Source organism: Chinchilla lanigera, unplaced genomic scaffold (genome assembly GCF_000276665.1).
Source record: "Chinchilla lanigera isolate Chin_1 unplaced genomic scaffold, ChiLan1.0 scaffold00077, whole genome shotgun sequence".
NCBI lineage: Eukaryota > Metazoa > Chordata > Mammalia > Rodentia > Chinchillidae > Chinchilla > Chinchilla lanigera.
Window position 1 is genome coordinate 5,441,983 of NW_004955478.1, and position 21,128 is coordinate 5,463,110.

Genomic DNA, 21,128 nt, shown 5'->3' on the forward strand with positions numbered 1-21,128 from the left:
CTCCCAAAAAAAGGCAAAAGCAAGTGTTATTGGATAGGTTCCTTGTTAAAGTTGCAGAAAAATCAAGATTCCATTGAGCTAACAGCAGTGATTCCACTAGTGATAGTGAAATTCATCCTACACAATAACCTTTCTATCTCTTATCTCCCTCACACCAACCAAGAAGGTTTTCAAAAGTAATTAGTTCATTTATTTTTATGCAAGTTAATTTATTGTTCTTAATAGTTTGTATTTTGTTTATTATTTGGTATTATATTACAGTATTATCATCATTTTATATGAATATTTTGGGGTTGTGAGTTTCCATTATTTCTTATGGGGAAATTCACCTCGACATACAAGTGTTTTGGATTAAAATATGTCTCCAGAATGAACTGCACTCCCAAACCAAGTTTTTACTGGATGCACAAAACAATGGTGTACCCAATTCCACAAAACAACTACTACTGGACATAAAAAATCAAATAGACATAACACAATTATACTGGAGGACCTCAAAACCCCACTATCACAAATAGATAACCTAGACAAAAAAAATCCAAAGTAATATCAGAGTTGAACAAAACTTTTGAACAAATGGACTTATCCGTGTAGATATCTACACAGTGTTCCAACCAACAACCACCAAACACATATTCTTTTCAGTAACACATGGAACTTCTCAAAAACAGACCATATACTAGCCAATAAATCAGTCTAAGTAAATGTAAAACAACTGAAATTATACCACATATATATTATCAGAGTACAGGGAACCAAGTTAGAAATCAGTGACAAAAGAAAACACAGAAATTATGCAAATGCATGGAAACTAAATAATACCTAACTAAACAATGGGTTATAGAAGAAATCAAGAAAGGAATAACGGTTTCTAGAACTAAATAATAATGCCAACACAGCCAGGTGTGGTGGTGCACACCTGTAATCCCAGTACTCGGGAGGCTGAGGCAGGAGGATCGTTGCGAGTTCAAGGCCAGCCTGGGCTACAAAGTGAGCTCAAGGTCAGCCTGAACTGCATAGTGAGACCCTGTCTCAAAAAAAGAAAAAAAAAAAAAAACAAAACAAATAATGCCAACACAACATACCAGAACTTATGTAACACAATGAAAGCAGTCATAGCAGAGAAGATTATAGCTGTCAATGCCTATATCACAAAAAGTCTAATTAAATAACATAACACTGCACATCAAGGTATTAAAAATAAAACAAGAACAACCCAAACACAAAGGTAGTACAAAGAAGGGAATTATAAAAAACAGAACAGAAATCAATGAAATTGAGACCAAAACAAACAATACAAAGAAATAGTAAATCAAAGGATGGTTCTTTGAAAGAATAAACCAAATAAAAAACTCTAAGCCAATCTAACAAAAAAAAAAAAAAAGACAGAGACCCAAATCAATGCAATCAAATCAGAAATGAGAAAGGTAAAATGACAATGAATACTGCCAAAATAAAACACATTATGAACAACTACTTCACAAATTTGTATGCCAATAAATTGAAGAATTCTAAAGAAATGGATAGATTCACAGATACATATGAATTACCAAATTTGAACCAAGAAGATTTAAAATGCTGAATAATCCAATAACAGCCAATGAAATGGAAGCAATAGAAAATAACCTTCTAACTAAGAAAAGCCCAGCATCAGACAAGTTCACTGCTGAATTCTACAGAAACTTCAGCAATGTTCTAACCATACTCCTCAAGCTTTTTAATGAAATTGAAAGGGAGGAAGCACTCCCAAGGTCATTACTGGAAGCTACTATGACCCTGATTTCAAAACCAGACATGTATCCAACCCAGAAAGAGAACTACAGGCCAATCTCTAATGAATATAGATGAAAAAATCCTCAACAGGCTAGTGGAAAAAAGAATACTGCAAATCATCAAAAAGATCATACATCATTACCAAGGAGGCTTCATCCCAGGAATACAAGGATGGCTCAACATACTCAAATCAATAAATGTAACACACCGCATTAATAGAAGCAAGGTGAAAAATCACATGATCATCTCCATAGGTGTAGAAAAAGCTTCTGACAAAATCCAGCATACTTTCATGATAAAAATAATTAAGGAAGTGTGTATATGGAGAACTTATCTCAATTTGAGGAAGGCCATTGATGACAAAACTACTGCCATAGCATATTAAATGGGTGAAAACTGAAAGCTTCCTTCTAAAATCAGGAACAAGACAAGGATATCCTCTATCACCTCTTCTTTGCAACACAGTACTCAAAACATTAGCAAGGACAATTAGGTAAGAGAAAGAAATAAAAGGGATATGTATAGAAAAAGAGGAAGAAGTCAAATTATGATTATCTCCACATGACATGATCCTTTACATGAAGATCCCAAAAAATCCACTGAAAGACTCCTAGACTTAATAACCAAATTTACTAATGTAATGGTATACAAAATTAACACACACAAAATCAATAGCATTCCTTTCCACTAATAAAAAACCCACAGAGAAAGAAATAATGGAAAGAATACCTTTCATAACAACCCCAAGAAAAATGAAATACTTAGGAATTACCCTAAGGAAGTGAAACAACTCTACAATGAAAACTACAGTATAACTAATACTATAGAAAATTAAGGAAAATTGAAGAGGAGATCAGAAAATGAAAATATATCTACTGTTCATGGATAGGCAAAACCAATATAATCAAAATGGCCATACTGCCAAAATTTATATACAGATTTAACACAATCCCAATCAAAATTCCAACACATTCCTCACAGAAAGCAATACCAAAATTGGTATAGAAAGCAATACCAAAATTTGTATGGAACCAGAAGAAACCCATAATACCAAATGCAATCCTAGGTAAAAGAGCAAAGTGGGAGGCTTCATAATCCTACACTTTAAATTATATTACAAAATTACTGTGATAAAACAGCATTGTACTTGTACAAAAAAAAAGACAGGAGGATCAATGAAACAGAACAGAGGACACAGGAACAACTGCAAATATATTCAACTAATTTGATCTCAACCAAAAGGTCAAACACACAAACTTGAGGAAAGATATCTTCTTTAATGAATGGTGTCATGAAAATTGGACGTCCACATGCATAAGATTGAATCTATACCCATATCTCTCATATGTACTAAACTAAAATCAAGATGAATCAACTATCTAAATGTTAAACCTGCTGGAAGACAAGATAGGTAGAACCTTTGAAGTCATAGGCACACCCAAAGACTTTCTGAACAGAACACCAGTGGCACAGGAAACAGTTCCAAGAATCAACAAATAGAATTACAGTAAATGTAAAAAGCTTCTGCATAGCAAAAGAAACAACCAGCAGAGTAAAATAATCTACTACACGGAAAAAAAATTTTGCCAGCAACTCCTCAGACAGAGGACTCATATTTACAACGTAAAAACAACTCAAAAACTTAAACACCCAAAATAAAAGACACAATCAAAAAATTGGCAAGCAAAATGAATAGGCATTTCACAGAAGAAGAACACATGGCCAATAAACACATGAAGAAATGTATAACATTAGAGAAATGCAAATTAGAACAACACTGAGATTCCATCTTATCCCAGAAAGAATGGCTACCATAAAGAAATCAAGTAATATGCTGGAGAGGCTGTGGGGAAGTAAGAACCCTTCTGCACTGTTGAGAGGAATATAAAATTGTGCAGCCACTATAGAAATCAGTATGGAGATTTTTCAAAATATTAAAACTAGAAATTTCATTGGACCCAGCTACTCCCCTTCTAGGTATCTTCCCAAAAGAGTTAAAGACATCATATTACAGAGATACATGCATACACACATTTGTAGCAGCAAAATTCATACTAATCAAATCTTGGATGAAGCCCATATGTCCATGAACAGACAAATGGATCAAGAAACTTGGTATTTACACACCACAGAGCACTACTCTACCGTAAAGAAAAATAAACTGGAGTCACCTGTAGGAAAATGGATGCACCTTGAGCCCACAATGTTAAGTGAAACAAGTAAGACACACGAGCTTAAATTTCACATTGCTCACCTTATATGAAAAACCAAGAGGAAGAATAAAGAGCCAAATGCAAGGCAAAAGTTGGGAGCCAGAGCATTCTCAAAGCAGAGGAGGGTGAAGGGATGTGGGAGGGAAGGAAGGGGTAAGAGATGAAGAAAAGGGATTGGGATGTGTTATGTGTATATACTAACTCTGCGTGGGGATGTAAATATCATGTACTGCAAACATGTACTAAAACAAGGAGATACAGGGATGGGCAAAGGGAGGAGTGAGGGAAGGGAAAGGTGATGAAAAAATAAATTAAAATGTGTTTTGATTGTGTTTTTTGAGACAGGGTCTCGCTATGCAGTTCAGGCTGGCCTTGAGCTCACGTGTAGCCCAGGCTGGCCTCAAACTCACAACGATCCTCCTGCCTCAGCCTCCCAAGTGCTGGGATTACAGGCATACACAACCACACCCAGCAAAACAATGTATTACTCAAATGTACCAACTTCCCACTAGGAATGCAGACATTATGTACTATACTCATGTAGTAATGAAGTACAATTTAAAAATAAATAAATAAGGATGCGTTAAAGCAAAGTAAGTTTAAATCTTAGTATTTTAAATTACATTAATATATATACTGCCAAAGCAAGCACATAAAACTGCATTAAAACACAATGCACATTGTGTAAGTATACTTCAGCTCTACTTACCTAGAGACAAATATAAGAATTAGCTCAAAATATTTCAAAGGCTTACAAAACTCTCACATGAAAACAGGAAGGCAGAAGTTTTACATTGGATTAGCTATGACTTATTACATATGACACCAAGGCATAGGCAAGACAAGAAAAAAATAAAATAAAATAAATCAGATTACATGAAACTTGTAAACATTGTGCAACGAAAGACAAACCATGAAATAGTAGAAAATATTTGCAAAACATAGGTATGTATCTAATAAAGGATATATAGAGATAACTATATATATCTCATAACATGCAACAAAATTAACAAACAACCTGATTCGAAAATGCACAAAGGAAGGCTGGGGCTATAGCTCAGTGGTAGTGTGCTTGCCTAGCATGCATGAGGCCCTGTGTTCAATATCCAGTATAAAATATATATATATGGAGACAGAGAGAGAGAGAAGGAGGGAAGGAGGGAGGGAGGCAAGGAAGAAGGGAGGGAGGGACAGACAGACAAAGGACTTAAATAGATACTTCCTCTTTCTGTACCGGTGATCCAACCCATAGCCTTGCACATAGTTGGCATGTGCTCTACTTCTGAGCTATATATTCAGTTGTTGAACAGACATTTCTCTATAGAGGATACACAGTAAGTGACAATAAGTTAAAGATAATCGATATCATTAACCATTAGGGAAACGGATATCAAAACAATGAGATATCACCTTCTACTTCATTTCAATACTGTTGTATCTCAGGGAACAGAGAGGCCTGAGGAGAGGGAGAGCGAGAGGGAGAGGGGTACTGTCTTTCATGGGTGTGCTTCCTGGTGCCCCTAAACAACCAACAGAGATGTCAAAGATTACTCATCACAGGTCACCACAGTAGATCTAATACCGATAAAGAATTTGAAACACTGAGAATTAGCAAACTCTGACACCAAGACACAAAGTCTGCACTTGCTGTAAGAAAAACAGTGCTAACAGACATGTTCATTGCAGAGTTGCCACAAAACGTCCATATGTAAAAACATAACAGCTGTGACGTGTGATACCCTGAAGTACAGTAAAAGGGAGACACGCCTACAGACAGCGATTCCAGGGCCACAGATGAGGAAATTCAGTATTTCTAATATGTCAGTTCTTCCAAATGTGGTCTACAGATTCAATAAACTTCCACTCAAAATCCCAGCAAGCTATTGATCAATATCAGCGAACTAATTCTAAAGCTTAGAATAAGAATTATACAAAATTAGAAGATATCTGAAATACCCAACAAAAGACATAAACAAGACAAACCTGGAAGATTGATTCTATGCAATTTCAAGACATGTATAAGGCTAGGGTGATCATGACAGAGTGATATTGGAGAAAGAATAAATGTATAGGTCAACAGAACAAAACAGAGAATCCAGAAAAAAGACAGACAACAAATACAGACAACAAATATCAACAAAGACAATTTAATGGAGGGAAAAATTGTATTTTCAAACAAATAGCTAGAGCAAGTGTAAGTCCATGTCCCCAAAAATGAACCTAAACACAAACTTTACATGCTTCACAAAAATTAACTCAAAATGGCTGTCAGTCATACATAAAATGTAATCCTGTAAAATAACAAGCTTCTAGATAAAACCTGGGAAATATTTAGGTGGCCTATGGCTTAATGATTAATCTTTAGATATAACACCAAAAGTGCAATTCTTTAAAGAAAACATTGTCAAGTAAGACTTGTTAAAATTAAAAGGCTTCTGTTCTATGAAAAACACTGTTAAGCAAAGAAACAGACAGGTCAAACACTGTCAGATAATTTTTCAAATATATTTCTCATGAAGGGCTTATGCCTAAAATACAGAAAGAACACTTAAAACTCAGCAATGAGAAAACAAAACTCAACCAAGAAATGGGTAAAATATTAAAACAGATACCTCACCAAAGAATATACAAAGATGGCCAAAAAACCCCATGTAAAAAAGGCAAGTAACATGGCATTAAGAAATTGCCATTTAAAACAAAAATGAAGCCAGGTGTAATCACAGCACTCTCAGAAGCTAAGGCAAGAGGATCACAAGTCTGAGCCCAGCCTGGGCAAATGTAGTGAGACCTTGTCTCACAACAGAAAATAAAAAGAGGTGAGGATATAATTTAGTGCAAAGATCCAGGGTTCAAGCTGCAGAAAGGATCTACCACTACACATATATTAGAATCACTAAGATAAACTAACTGTATCAAATGCCTATAAGGATACAGAGCAACTGGAACTCTTACTCACTGCTGGTGGAAAACAAAAATGGTAGATCTACTTTGGAAGACATTCTGGCACTTTCTTTCCAAGCTAAACTAATTCTTACTATATAGTCAGGCTCCTTTTACACAACTATGAAAATTACGCCCACACAAAAAACTACAGGTGAACATTTCTAATGCCTTTAATCATGATGTCTACAAACTGGACACCCAAAGTATCCCTCAACAAAGAAGTGAAGTAAATGAACTGCGGCATATCCATTTAATTGAATATTATTCAGCGATAAAAATAAACATGCTAATAAATTCACAAAACTATATGGAGAATTTTTAAATATATATTGCCTAGTAAATTAAGCTAGTCTGAAGAGGATACACATACATGACAAACTTAATTTGCTTCACAATTTTGGAAAAGATGCCACATTCGTGTTTATGTAGGAAAGATGGCCACAGTTGGGCTTGTCTCTGTTTTGTTTTGCAAACAAACACAAAATTTTGCCAAATGCTTCTTCTGTTTGAGAACCAAATTGTTTCCCAAAAAAAGCATTCATGAACCGAGATACAAAATATCCACAGTAATGACTGTAATTATACAATATTATGGGAAAAGGTAAAACAATAGAGACAGTAAAATACTGTTGACTGCTTGGGATTTGAGAGGAGTAAGAAATGAATAAAAGCCAAGCATGGACAATTTTTAGGACAGTGAAACTGTAACGGTGCATGAAACTGTAACAGTGGGTACATGGCAAGATACATTTGTTGAAATCACAGAATCTTAAAGCAAAAACAAACAGATGTTATTCTGTGAAACTTTCTATAAAATCACTGAGGAGTTGGGAGGATCCCCAAAAGGAATTTGGACTGTGGCAAGAGAATATAATCATATTATAAATGCTTGAAATTATCTCATTGAAGGGATGGCAAGGAAGATGATGACTCACTCAACTTTGAAATGAGAGGGATTTGCAAGACCCAAGGCAAAGGAACTGCACACAACCACTGTATTCTAGACGATAAAAGTGGTTTCACAGGAATATGGATTAACAACTGATACTGCTGTACATGTATACCAGGACTGAACAGTTCAGTAAATGGATAGCAGATGATAAAAAAACAAGCTTCTCACTACCTGAGAATTTACAGATAAGGAAAGGAAGAGATTAGAATAACCCATGTGGTTATGTATCAGAATCATAGATATCAATAAGAAATTATGTTTATGTTCACATAACCCATGATAATATATAGAAATATTTACAGATATGTATACTATCCAGGTTAGTAATATATGCATCTATTTCCTTGTTCTGTCAGCTGAGACAGAGCACAAAAGAAGCAACTCCCTCCCACCCGCAAGAAAAAGCACACCTGGAATATAAATCATAGTTTTCAACACTTTTCTACTTCTAATATGCATCACTGGGATTTGTCAAAGGAATACAGAAATCAAACAGAGCGGCTCCCGCTGCTCAAAGCTGGAACAGTTTGGGATACAAAATAATGTAGTTTTGTATTATAAAACAAAGTAAATATAAACATTCAGAAAGTCATACTAATATAGGTAAATGACTAAATTAATAAATGGGACAGAAGGGACAAATCTCATATGAAGAAAAATTCCAAATAATTTATATAGATACTCTACCCTCAAGAATAGAAAACATAACTGTCCACTTTTAAAAGGTGGACCGCAAATAATAACTTCCCTTCTAGAAGTACGGTAAGGAAAAACAGTGTATCCTTACAACAGAAAAACGTAACAAACCCTATCTCAGCTACGTGATCGAGGTTAATACGGTTAGTGATAAGTTCATGGTGCACACTCAATACAGTATGATGAGAAACAGCACTTTGCCTCTGTGATCCTCATCCCTTAAACCCATAACCTGAGTCTCACCGTGAGAAAACATCAGACAAATTCTGGCCGAGAAGCATTTTACAATATGCCTGACCATATGTTATGGCTTATGCTAAATGTCCCCCCAAACCCTCACGTGGTCATTTGTAGGGCTTTGCAGAAGTAGCTGAATCTGTAGTGTTTGATGCTGGGATTACATGCATGATGCTGGGATTGAGGCCATGTGACTACTAAATTACTACCCTGACTTGTCTGGCATAGTTCCGGGTGTGGATAACTGGGCTGTCACTTTGAGTGTGAGTGCAAATAGCCCGGATAGAATGTAAGGGCACAAAGAGGGCTGCTGTCACTGGCTACTTTCTCGCTCTTTCTGCCCTCTGCCCGCCACGGACTGCCATGCCCCTTTACCACGCCACCCTGCTTGCGAACCGGCCAACTATGGACTGAAACCTCTGCAGACTGAGAGCAGATCAAACTTCCCTCCTTTAACTTTGGGTGCTGAATGTTCTGTGTCAGCAATGGACAGCAGTAACTGAGACCCAGCACTCCTCAAAACAGTCAAGGTCATGAAAAACAAGGCAAGTCTGAGAAACTATCACAGCTACGAAGAGTACAAGGGTTAATTAAATTTAATGTGGGATTATAGATAAAATCCTGGAAAAGAAAAAAAGAACATTAGGTTAAAACGAAGGAAATCTGAATAAAGCATACACTTTGGCTAATTATAATGCATCACCATTGATTCATTTATTGCAACCTGTATACCACAATAATGTAAGATGTTAATACTAGAGAAACTGCATGGAGAGTCCATAGAAACTCTGTACTATATTTTTAATTTTCTGTAAATCTAAAATTTACATAGTCCATTTTTAAATAGTCCGTTTTTAAAGTTTATTATCAAAAGAAATAGACTTTAAAGTATATTTTTATAAAAAATTTTATTCAGAATGATAATCTGATATTATTTTTTGATTCTTTTCCTTTTTTTTTTTTGAGATAGGGTCTCACTATGCAGTTGTTCAGGCTGGCCTTGAGCTACTTTGTAGCCCAAGCTGGCCTCAAACTCACAACAATCCTCCTGCCTCAGCCTCCTGAGTGCTGGGATTACAGGTGTGCCCCACCATGCCCAGCTATTTTTGGATTCTTAATAAGCATTATGAATTTAGAAGAAACCCTGATAGGAATTATAAAATAAAGTTCAGTAGGTGAATTACTCTATGAATTATCATGTGTCACTACTAACAACAGTTAAATCAGATATGCCAATTGTCTAAGGCTTTTGATACTCTTTAAAGACATGTTTTTAACCATCCATACAAATTCATAGCTGGAATTCATAGTGTGTGTAAATTGAAGTGGAAGTGAGGAGTTCATCTTTCTCTGCCCTACCCTGAGACTTACCATTTCTCTCTGTCTTAGTTGCTTTTTTGTTGCTGGGACAAAATATACAACACCCACAACTTGGAGGAGGAAATGTTTATTTTGGGTCAATCTTTTTATAGGATTCAGTCCATAGGTGATTCCAAGGCAGGAAGGCATGGTGGAAGATCTGGCTAGGGAAAGCCGGTCATGCTGTGGAGGGCAGGGAGCAGAGAGAACGGAGGGTTGAAGGAGATACACCCTTGGGCGAGCTGCCTCATCCAGCCAGATTCCATCTTCCTATAGCACTTTCAGCTCTGAACACTTCAATTGAATAATCCTGAGTGTAGCACCCCCATGACCCAATCACCTTCCAAAACCCCACCTCGGAACACACAAGACATCTGTGGAATATTCCAGCTCTAAACTATAACACTTCAACTGTGCATGTAGGCATTAAAACTAGAGAGTATTAGAAATACCGGTGACTAACAGAAATCAGGGATTTCTATAGTCCATTAACTTATTGAATAAGCACTACTTTTTACCTGCATAATAATTCAAAAATTACCAGCAAACATGCACTAATAAAAAGAAATTATCAGCAGTCTTACTGCTAGATCTTGACATTTCCTATGTTATTTTAGAAATATGTATTAGTATATCACAATCTTGATTTGTTAAGATTTTCATAACTATAACTCAATATAATCTTTCTTTGCAATTTTATATATTTTTCTTAAATGGTCTTACTGTCTTAAATTGATTATTTTGAGAAAGACTGAAAAATTCACCAGATTGGTAGCAGGATTCTTAGGACACAAAATGTTAAGTATGCTACTAATAAAGCCTAGAATCTCAATAAAGCCACCGACATATCATCAGTGTGTCAAACCCTGACATCAGTAAGGCCCTATCATTTTACAGGCTTCACTTCCCAAAGTATCTAATAATGTTTCTATAATTTTGACATTTATAACTTCTAATATTTGTTTTTAAAATCAAGTGTTTACATATTTAACTCTCACATCAAAACTTCCTGCCAATACCAAAAGACATAAAATAAATAAGCTACACAAGTATCTGCTTGCAATAAGGAACAATAAAACAAAAGAAGATTCAACAAAAAAAGAAAAAAGCCTGAAAGAAAAACAAAACAGAGAAACTAATTCTCAGTGACAGTCTCATCTTTCATCCGAAGCCATGCCTTGAACTCTACCTTGTTTAATTATTAAATCAAGAGCTGCTCGGCAAGACCTGTCTAGTTTTGACGATTCCTAAATTCAATCCTGCTGACAGACTCTGTCCGTATTTCTATTTACTATTATTACCTATGACAAGGCATGAATGCTAATTTTAAATTAAACTTTCATTAAAAATGGAATGAAGTTTCTCTGACAGTGACCTACTGGCTCCAACGTATAACTTTTGTTTCTCTATCAAACTTACAAAAATTAAAAGATTACACTGCGAAACACATTTCTCTCAATATTGTTTAATTAATAAAATATACCACTGGAGTAAAAAATTTAAGCAATTAGTGTATTTCACAAATTTCAACTTTAAAATTATTTAATATTTTAGGACGTGAAAATTGAGGATGTTAGGGTGATGCAAATGTATTTAAGATCCGAATTTGGTTTTCATCCTGGCTTTGAACATCAAAGAGGTATCCGTACACACGTCTACAGCGGCATCATTCACAATAGCCAAAAGGTGGAAACAACACACATACTGACAGATTAGTGACAAACACAATACAAACAATGGAATCAGTGGACAATGACTCAACCTGAAAACAAGAAAAGTTTCACACATGCTACAACAGGGAAGAACTGTCAAGGCAGGCTAAGTGAAGTAAAACTCATGACTCAAAGACAAATAGTGTATGATTCACTTACCCGATACCTAGAGTAGTCAAAGTCATGGAGATAAAAAGGAGAAGGGTGGTTGCTGGAGGTCAGGTGAAAGGAACAAACTGAAGAATCATTTCTAATGGGTATGGACTTTCAGTTGGTTGTAATGGTTGCATAACAATGTACATGGATTTAATGCTACTAAGCCGTACACATAAAAAGTTTAAAATGGTAAATTTAACATTATATATATTTTGCCACAATTAAAAAATGTGAGGATAAAACATCTGAAAATTGATTTTTATCCTAAATATATAAAACAACCCTCTGAAATATGAAAAAAATAAATTACTGAATTTTAAAATGAGTAATGGGGATAAAGTTGTTTTCAAACTGTACGTCTCAAGGTGAAATCAAGTTGTAAATCATAAGCTGAAAATTTTTGAAACAAAATTAAAGAAAATAAAAATGATGGGGCTGGGGATTTAGCTCAGCGGCAAAGCGCCTGCCTGGCAAGCACAAGGTCGTGAGTTCGGTTCCCGGTACCGGAGAAAAACCAAAAAAAAGAAAAGAAAAATGATAGAGTATGTCAGAGTGAATGGCCAATAGTAAAAGAGTAAAAGTAACATTTCTTGAGTTATAAATATGCAAGGACATACGTGTTTACACATGCACTTATGAATGTTCTGGGTGAGATTTATAAAATTTATTTCTTACTAAAAGTCATGGTAAAAACTTTGAAAGCCAGTGGATTAGAGGACAGTTCTCAAAGTTTGGTCACCAAACTCCCAAAGTTCTTCAATATTTGTAGTGGATCCATTAGATCAAAATTACTTTTACAGTACTATTAAGATATTATTTCCCTTTCGCATTACTAAGGAGTAGAGCTTTCCAAAGGCTACGTGACATGTGATATCACCATAGGATAAATGACAAACCAGATATGAGAATCCAGCTGCCTTCTCTCAAGAGGTTAAAGATTTACAAAATTGTAAAGCAATGGCACATGACTCACTGAATTTCTTTTTTAAATAAAATATAGGTTAATAGTCATTCTACTGTTTTGTAGTTATTAAAATATTATTATACATATTCATATGTAATGGCTTTATTATTTTGTACAGAACTCAAAGTTTTTGAAATGTAATCCAAAAAATGGTATATGGCATAATGTTTTGATTAACTTCTAAAGATCTCTCAAATTTGACTTTGAGCAAAACACCTATAGCAATATAGAAAACATGGTAATTTTCAAGAATCTAAAAATGTGTATATTAAGCCTTTCTTTCTAAATCCAATGATTTAATCTTTATTATTTCCACTTCTTAAACTAGTAACATAATTAAAACAAAATAACATTTACCTATTGTTGTGGGTTGAATTTTGTCCCCCGAAAAGACACACTTAAGCCTAACTGCCAGTACCTGCAAATATGACCTTTTTAGATGGAAACAGGGTCCTCACAGATACAATCAAATTAACATGAGGTCATACTGGACTAAGGTGGGTCCTAAATCCAATGACTTCTCTCCTTCAAAAAAGGCCGTGTACAGACAGTGGCACCCAGAGACACACCAATGGAACACCAAAGTGACATAAGCAGCAGAAACTAGCAGTGCTGCAGCTGGAAGCCAAGGAACATCAAAGATTGTCCACCACCACAGAAGTCAGGAAGAGGTAAAGAAGGACCTGCTTCTTCCAGCACTTCTAGAGGAGAAAAGAGGTTCCTGCTGACACCTTGACTTTGTACTTCTAGTCTTCAAAAATACTGAGGTAATAAATTTTGTTGCTGTAAAACTCCTCCTAAAATAGTTCTTCTAAGACAGTTGTTATGGCATCCCTAGGAAGCTAATATACCGATCAAATAGGCAGTTTCACCTTTGTTTTTAATTAAAATGCAGACACTGAGCAGAAAATAAAGAGGAATGGGCAGTCCCATACACTTTAACCAGCAGAGTAATTTTATTATGTAGATATTAATTTTTTTCTTCTTTGCCAAATCTCTTCCAAATTTTCAATAATTTTTTGCAATAATATAAATTAGTTTTAAAATCAGTATTGCTATTATTATTTAACAATTTATATAAGTGCTAGTCAATGTACTACTAAATAAAATATTTGTTGCATAATATATATAAAGGGTTACAATTTAAAAGATGTTTGTTCTTCAGTCTTTTATACAGAAAAATTATAAAATCTTTATAAAACAAAAGTATGACACAGGAATAAATATCATATAAAATTCTCTATATGAAGATGTTCTCAGAGTTCTGTCTATTAAGATGGCAAACTGAATCTAAATGTTTGTCAAAGGAAAGGAATCTGAGTACCAAGGTATTCTGATGAACAAGAAAGACCTCCCAATCAGACATCAGGAATAATTATGAGGTATAATGATGACGACAGTTTTACACTAGCAGAGCCGGAGAAATTAGTCAACCAACTAGAATGAAATACTTAATATATATGGAAGTTTGATAAATAAAACAATGATGGTGACAGATCAACAAAGGGAAGAAATATTCAGAAATAAAACTGGAAAAGGTGATCATCCATATAGAAAAATAATGAAATGAGACACCTATCTTATGCTATTTGCAAAAAGGAAATGGTGGAGTTATTAAAGCTCCAATAGAAAAGCAAAACTTTAAAACTTATACTGAACTTTCCTGCACTTGCAATAGATTTGTTTAACAGGAAGCAAAAAGCACTAATTATAAAAGATTGGTAAGTCTGACTAAACTAAGAACTTCCTTCATCAAAAGATCATCTCTCCCTCTAATCCTTACTAGCTGCTGTACTGTAGAAACTGTCTCTAAAGAAACATTCCCTTAGGACTAGCGAGGCTTGCCTATGAAAAGTGGCAAGTTGCCAGAGGGAGTTCAACAGGGTCCTGAGCTTTTCTGTAGTCTCTACTCAGAGACCCACCCTCTTCACTACTTGTACAAACACTAATTGATCATGTTTTGGTAAATACATTGTGTCAATTTGAGAAGTTCAGAAGCTTAGCTAAGTGACTCAGCAGTTCTGCATCCTAGGATATAGAGGACCTGCCCTAGGGCAACTGTTTATTATTGTTTTGGTTGATATACTGCATCAACTTGAGAGGTTTAGAGATTTAACTAAGTGACTCAGCAAGGGGCCACAGTCCTCACTTTGTAAACATGATGAGCCTGTGCAAGAGGAGGGTACAGAGATGGTGTGAGTGCTACACCTGCCCCAGGGTGAGTAGCCTGCTTAAAACATAAGGGAGGAAAAGAGGCTTGCTCTCCCCTTTTTGCTCTTGTTGCTTTTGCTGTCTTCCACCGCCATAAACTCTTGCCCCTCTGCCATGCCACCTGCTTTGGAGCCAGCTGATTATGGGCTGAAACATTTATAAACTGTGAGCTAAATAAACCTTTTCTCCTTTAATTTTGGGCATCAGGTATTCTGTCTCAGCAACGAGAGAAAAATAACTAAGACAGATCAATATAAGGACCTGATCTTCCAGCTTTTCCCAATACACATAGTAAGTGATAAACCCAAGGGACATGAGCCCACAGTCCAAAATAACTCGATGCTTTCAGAAAACTATTATCAGCAACTCAGCAATATTTGCATATAAGTAAGTTTTTATTTATATAATATTAAATATATCATAATTCATAAGAAAATGTCAATTAACTTTTTACAGAGTATTTTCATTACTATGTCTATTAGTCTTTCATGTTGCATTTTCAAAGATAATAGTAACAACTGTACTGTATATATTGTTTATTATGTAACAATGTCTACATATTAATTTACTTAATATTTCTAACAGTTTATATTACATTGTATTACTGTTAGCTTAGCTTACAAATGAGAAAAATTAACATTTAAAGAATTAATGTGACTCCCCAAGCCACTCAGGATTGAGACTTGAACCCAAGACTGTCCGACCCTAAAGTTCAATTTCTAACCATTTCTTTTATCTTATGAGACAGACTTTGGTATTAGTCTAAAGTCTAAGGGTTCCAGTTAACTGACACTAAGACATATCTACAATATGACTGGCTAACTAATTCTTTTTCAGATTCCACAGCCTTAAACTCAAGAAAATTCTTGGACCAAATTGGGTTGCCTAGGAGGCCGAGAACGGTAAGTGAGCACTGGGTCACGCCTGGGATGAAAAGATGTCCTATTATATATGAGTAACAAGACTGGTGATGTGCACTTGCCTTGAGAGAGGCCCTGATCCACATTCAAGTTAGTCTATCTGCAGAACTTCTCCAGTCTTAAGGGTCTTAGAAAGAGGTGAGCTTCTACAAGGCCGAAGATATCCATGGGCTCTGATCTATACACTGCAACAACGTGCTCAGGGAGGAGGCTCTCTGTGGGATCGTCCACCTCATTTTAGAGAATATCCATGGCCACCATGCTGTGTAGCCTGGCTAAGGGAACCTTCTTTTGTATCCTCTCAGTGAAGGAATTTCAGGGGTTCACCCAAGTGTCGTGTATATGGTCCCTCAGTCAAAGTAAGCTACTAAGGAAATTTGTCACAATGATCATGCTGCTCTGAATGACTTCTGACTTCCTTCATGCAGTAAATACTTTCAGAAAAAAAAACAAGTGTTCAGTTAAAAATAGTTTTTTTTTTTTTTTTTTTTAAGGAAAGAGTGTCTCTAAACTAAAAGTCAATGAGAAAACAAAAGAAGAAAAATTCATAAAGGTTTCTGAGACTTTTTTTTAAAAAGTGACATCAAACAACCCAGAACAAATTCCTTAGTAAATTTCAAGGGACTGTCCATGTCACATGTAAACCTGTATGAAGTAGGAAAGTAAGATTTCTAAAATTCAACAGCATGGGACAGGGATGTATCTCAGTGGCACAGGGTCTGCCTAGCCAATGTGAGGCCCTGAGTTCGACCCCAGTACCAAAAAAAGAAAACTAAATTAAATTAATTTTTTTTAAAAATTCAGTAAAACATTTGTATAGAATGCACATGAGTGAAGCATGAAGACGTGGACATTAAGAGAACAGTTTCTAAAAAGACTTACTGTGGACTGTGTTTGTGCCATGTATTCACCCTCCATTTTACTCAGTCGCATATTTGTATCTTCAAGTAACTCTTGAATATTTTCAGTGTGTTGCTTTTGAAGCTCAAATTTTTCCTTTTCCATTTCTGCTACAGCACTGTGGAGCTACACAATGAAATAAAGACACTTTCACTACCATGAAAAGACTTGGAATTCAGAAAAGGTATTTTCACATATAGAGAGATAGAAAGATAGATGGATAGAAGATAGATAGATACAGATACAGATATATAGATATAGATATAGATAATATAAAACCTGAGCAACAAAAATTATAAAATCCAGAAGTAAGCAGTTGGCTGCTGAGTGTGCTGATGATCTCCTGCAATCCCAGCATTCTGAGAGGCTGAGACAGGAAAATTGCATGGTTGAATTTAGCTTGAGCAACTCAGTGACTTAGTGAGAACCTGTATCAAAAATTTAAAAAAGAATTTAAGGGCTGGAGATACAGCTCAGCCTCTGGGTTCTATCCCTAGAAGTTCCAATATTCATTTTTAAAAACTAAATGTTTTCTTTGCTTTCCTGAATTGAAATGTTAATACTAACAGGAACTGTTTGCCTCTGTTAAAAATGGTAAATAAGTCAGATAGATAATTAATACCTCAATTAAACATTAATACTAGTCTAAAATCAGAAAAATATGAACATTTATAATACTATGATTAGGAATGTTATTTCACTATCTGTACTACTCATCTTATTTGCATAATATTTCTTTTGTGCAACACTGTTAAAAATGCTTGCTTCTTTCATACCCAAGCCTCCAACATGAAACTACTTTTACCCACTCCATTATATATACAGTGATACAAAGATGATATTCACAAATCAGAGAATGAGTGGGATAACTAAGAACAACTGTATATTGCATATATCACACAGATATGTTATTGGCAAAGGTTATTACATACACCCTGTATGAAGGATGAAGCTTTAAAGTACTTGTGTCAACTAAGCTAAAGAAAATAGGCAAATACAGGAGGTCCAGACATGGTTCAACGGACAGCTTCTGGGAGGGGCTGGAAAATCTCCCAGCCTTGCGGGTATTCCTTCATTCACCTTAATGGGAATGGAACTCTAACTCCTATTTGCTTAATGCAACACCACTGACTAGGTGGACAGAACAGACATCCAAAAGAGTCTGTCTGACGTATTAGACTCACTATCCATGGATGGGTAAGAGGGAAAAAGACATGACATGGTCAGTCTCGGAAGACACTGGGGAAACAGAGAAGACTGAGAAATGACAGGAACCAATGCTGGAATGTGAACAATAATTATGACAGTAGTACTGGTGAGAGTCTCACGAACTTCTACTCTAGTTTCTAGCTAATCAGGAGGAGGAAGGCTCAGCAGTAGCCACACAGAAGATCCACGGGTTTCACAAATTTAACATATGCAGTTTTGACTATCTGTAAGTGGTCTCCAAAATACTTAATATGTTTCGTTTGTATTTTTCTGCAATATACATTGTAAATCAGTATTATGTCTTATATTGAAAAGTGAATGCCTTAACAGGCCCAAGCAGCAGTTTCCCATATCCATGAAAGTATGGTCCATCTACTACTGATTTTGTACACATAACATACAAGCTTGTATGATGAAATCTAGTCTGGATTATATTATGCTGTCTAAGAGTTCAGGAAAGAAATGGTCTAAGTCCATAACTAAAACTACTATTTCCCTACCAATTTTGCTTAAAATTTATTGACTACAGCAGAAAATCAAGAACATTCAATACAAGAATAAAGTCAAGCATATGTTATCTAGATTAAAACTGTTTTGTAAACCAGACTTCTTGAAGAAAGTGTACCTAAACATAAATGGTACCTATTTGCAGTTCTTCTGGAATTTTTAATTATGTTTATTTTCTTTCTTCCTATTTTTCTGTATATTCCATAAAGTCCATTGTTATAGTTAAATACATTAATGTGAAGCCCATGTTTTAATATTTTTATTACTACACTAGGTAACTTACCTTTTTTTCCCAATCATTATTCAGAGATTCTGTACTTTGTTCACATATCTTTTTTAGCTCTGCAATCTGGTTTTCTTTAGCCTCTCTGATCACTTGACAGTCACGTACAAGGGTCTGAACTGTCAAAAATGATGAAAACATTTAAACCAACTCTACAAAACACGTAAGAGCATCATGATATAAAAGAGTATACAGATTAATAGATAATTCAATTTTTCACCAAGTCTTCTCAGTTCACTCTCCTAAACTATCTTTTATTTTATTCTTTGCCCTTTTTCTCCATTTCTGAGACAGCTGTAGTAGAACCTGGCCATATCTCCTGCCACTGCTACATTTTAAACCTGCAATGTAAACACACCAACCTATCTGCAGACTCCTGAGGATATGCTCTTTTACATGTCACTGCTAAATATGGTCACCTATGACCTCCCGCCTTTGTTGAAAAACTCCCAGCCATCCTTCGAGTTTCAATTCAAAGATCACCCTTCTTATGAACCACTAGCCTGGTTCCTCCTCTTGCAGAGACATAAAGAAACTCCTCTGTATTTCTATGGAAACCAAACACATTTTACCCTGAGTCATTTACAGTATTATAACATTTTACTTGCCTATTTCCTATTTTCATTGAGAAGTAAGATATTCAAATCAAAATGTTATCCACAGGGCATAACAGTGCCACATAGGTAAGTTCTCAAAAAGATGTTTACTGAATGAATAAATAAAAGTATCTCTCATTTCAATATATGGTTGTTTCTACTTTAAAACTATTTTCAAGGTTTATGTTACAGAAGTGAAAATGTTTCAAATTATATAAAATACTTCTTCTTGCCTAGACTATTCCAGGCCCTAGATCCACTCTCCAGCACTGGAAAAATAGACACAAATAAAAATTAAAAACATATTTCCCATATAAATATTTTCTATTTTTGTTCCTAAAATTATTCAAACTGTACTGACTTAAATAAAAATTGGTTTAATCCATTCAGGTCATCTGGATAATAAAATAAATTCAGCTGCATTTTTATTTCAGTGTAACATTTTCTTACCTTATTGAATAAATCTTTATTCATTTAAGAAAGCAGAATTTTCAGTAACATTTCCCTAGAAATTTTTTCACTCATATCTCAAACATGCAACAAATAACAGGAGGAAAAGAATCCAAGTTATCATAATGTTGGTCTTTTGCATATACAATGCATTTTACTTCACATTCTACACCAAATTAAGATCTGGCTATAATTCAAGAGGCCAAAAGAATACTATTTTTGAAATTGAAGGATTTTTAAATCTTAGGCATGTTTGAATTGCCTGATTTGAATCAGGTTAAGAAAGAAAGCTGGGAAATTATGTTTGTAGTTACAGATAACATTTGGAGAAAGAACCTCAAATCTCTAATTACTTTCACCAACATTTAAGGCTGGAAATTAACCTGACAGTACCTATTTCATTGGTGAATTCAGATGTACAACTGCCAACCTAAGCTGTCCAGGGCACTACCGTTCACTCAGACACACGTAGGAGTGGTGACCTGGGGAAGAGTCGGCAAGCTCTGCAGACTCCTGAAGGGAAACCTCAGCTCACCAGTCTCGCTCACTACCTATGTCTCACTCTTCACTGAACGATGATTTACTCTTCAAACTTCCTTCTTCAGTTCCATTCTTCCTACCACCGCTGCTGTCACTTAGCTCCTCCGGGTCCCTATCGCTTTAGGTGAAAATTATGAAGTACAGTAACATAGTATCTTTGAGGTGGAAAGGACTTCACATGCTTACTCTGGTATTATTTTATAATGAGTAAACCACGACCCAGAGACCTCCTAAGGTCATATAGGAAGCTCAGGTCAGGCAGTTTTAGTGTCAGCAACTCTTGTCAAGATTGAGTTGGGAGAAAAAGGAAGAAATTAGAACAAAATCAGGAATCAATCAATCTCTCTTTCTCTCTCTCCCTCGCTCTCTCTCCTCTCTCTCTCTCTCTCTTTCTCTCTCCCTCTCTCTCCTCTCTGTCTCCCCTCCTGCTCTCCCTCTTTGCTTCACTCTCCCTCTGTCTCTTCTCCTTCCCTTCCTTTCTCTCTCCATTCCGTCTCCACATTCCAC

General features: G+C 35.5%; 1 protein-coding gene across 5 annotated transcripts in view; it reads right to left on the reverse strand.

Moving 5' to 3' along the window:
* The window catches only part of Cep112 (centrosomal protein 112kDa), a 517,700-nt gene that overhangs the window by 376,058 nt on the left and 120,514 nt on the right, over positions 1-21,128 (reverse strand). For all 5 annotated transcript variants that reach the window (XM_005402141.2, XM_005402139.2, XM_013503230.1 and 2 more), the window contains 2 exons: positions 19,036-19,154; positions 17,019-17,162 (listed from right to left, as the gene is read on the reverse strand). In XM_005402141.2, the coding sequence (XP_005402198.1) occupies positions 17,019-17,162; positions 19,036-19,154 (263 nt within the window). The remainder of the gene's footprint in view (positions 1-17,018; positions 17,163-19,035; positions 19,155-21,128) is intronic.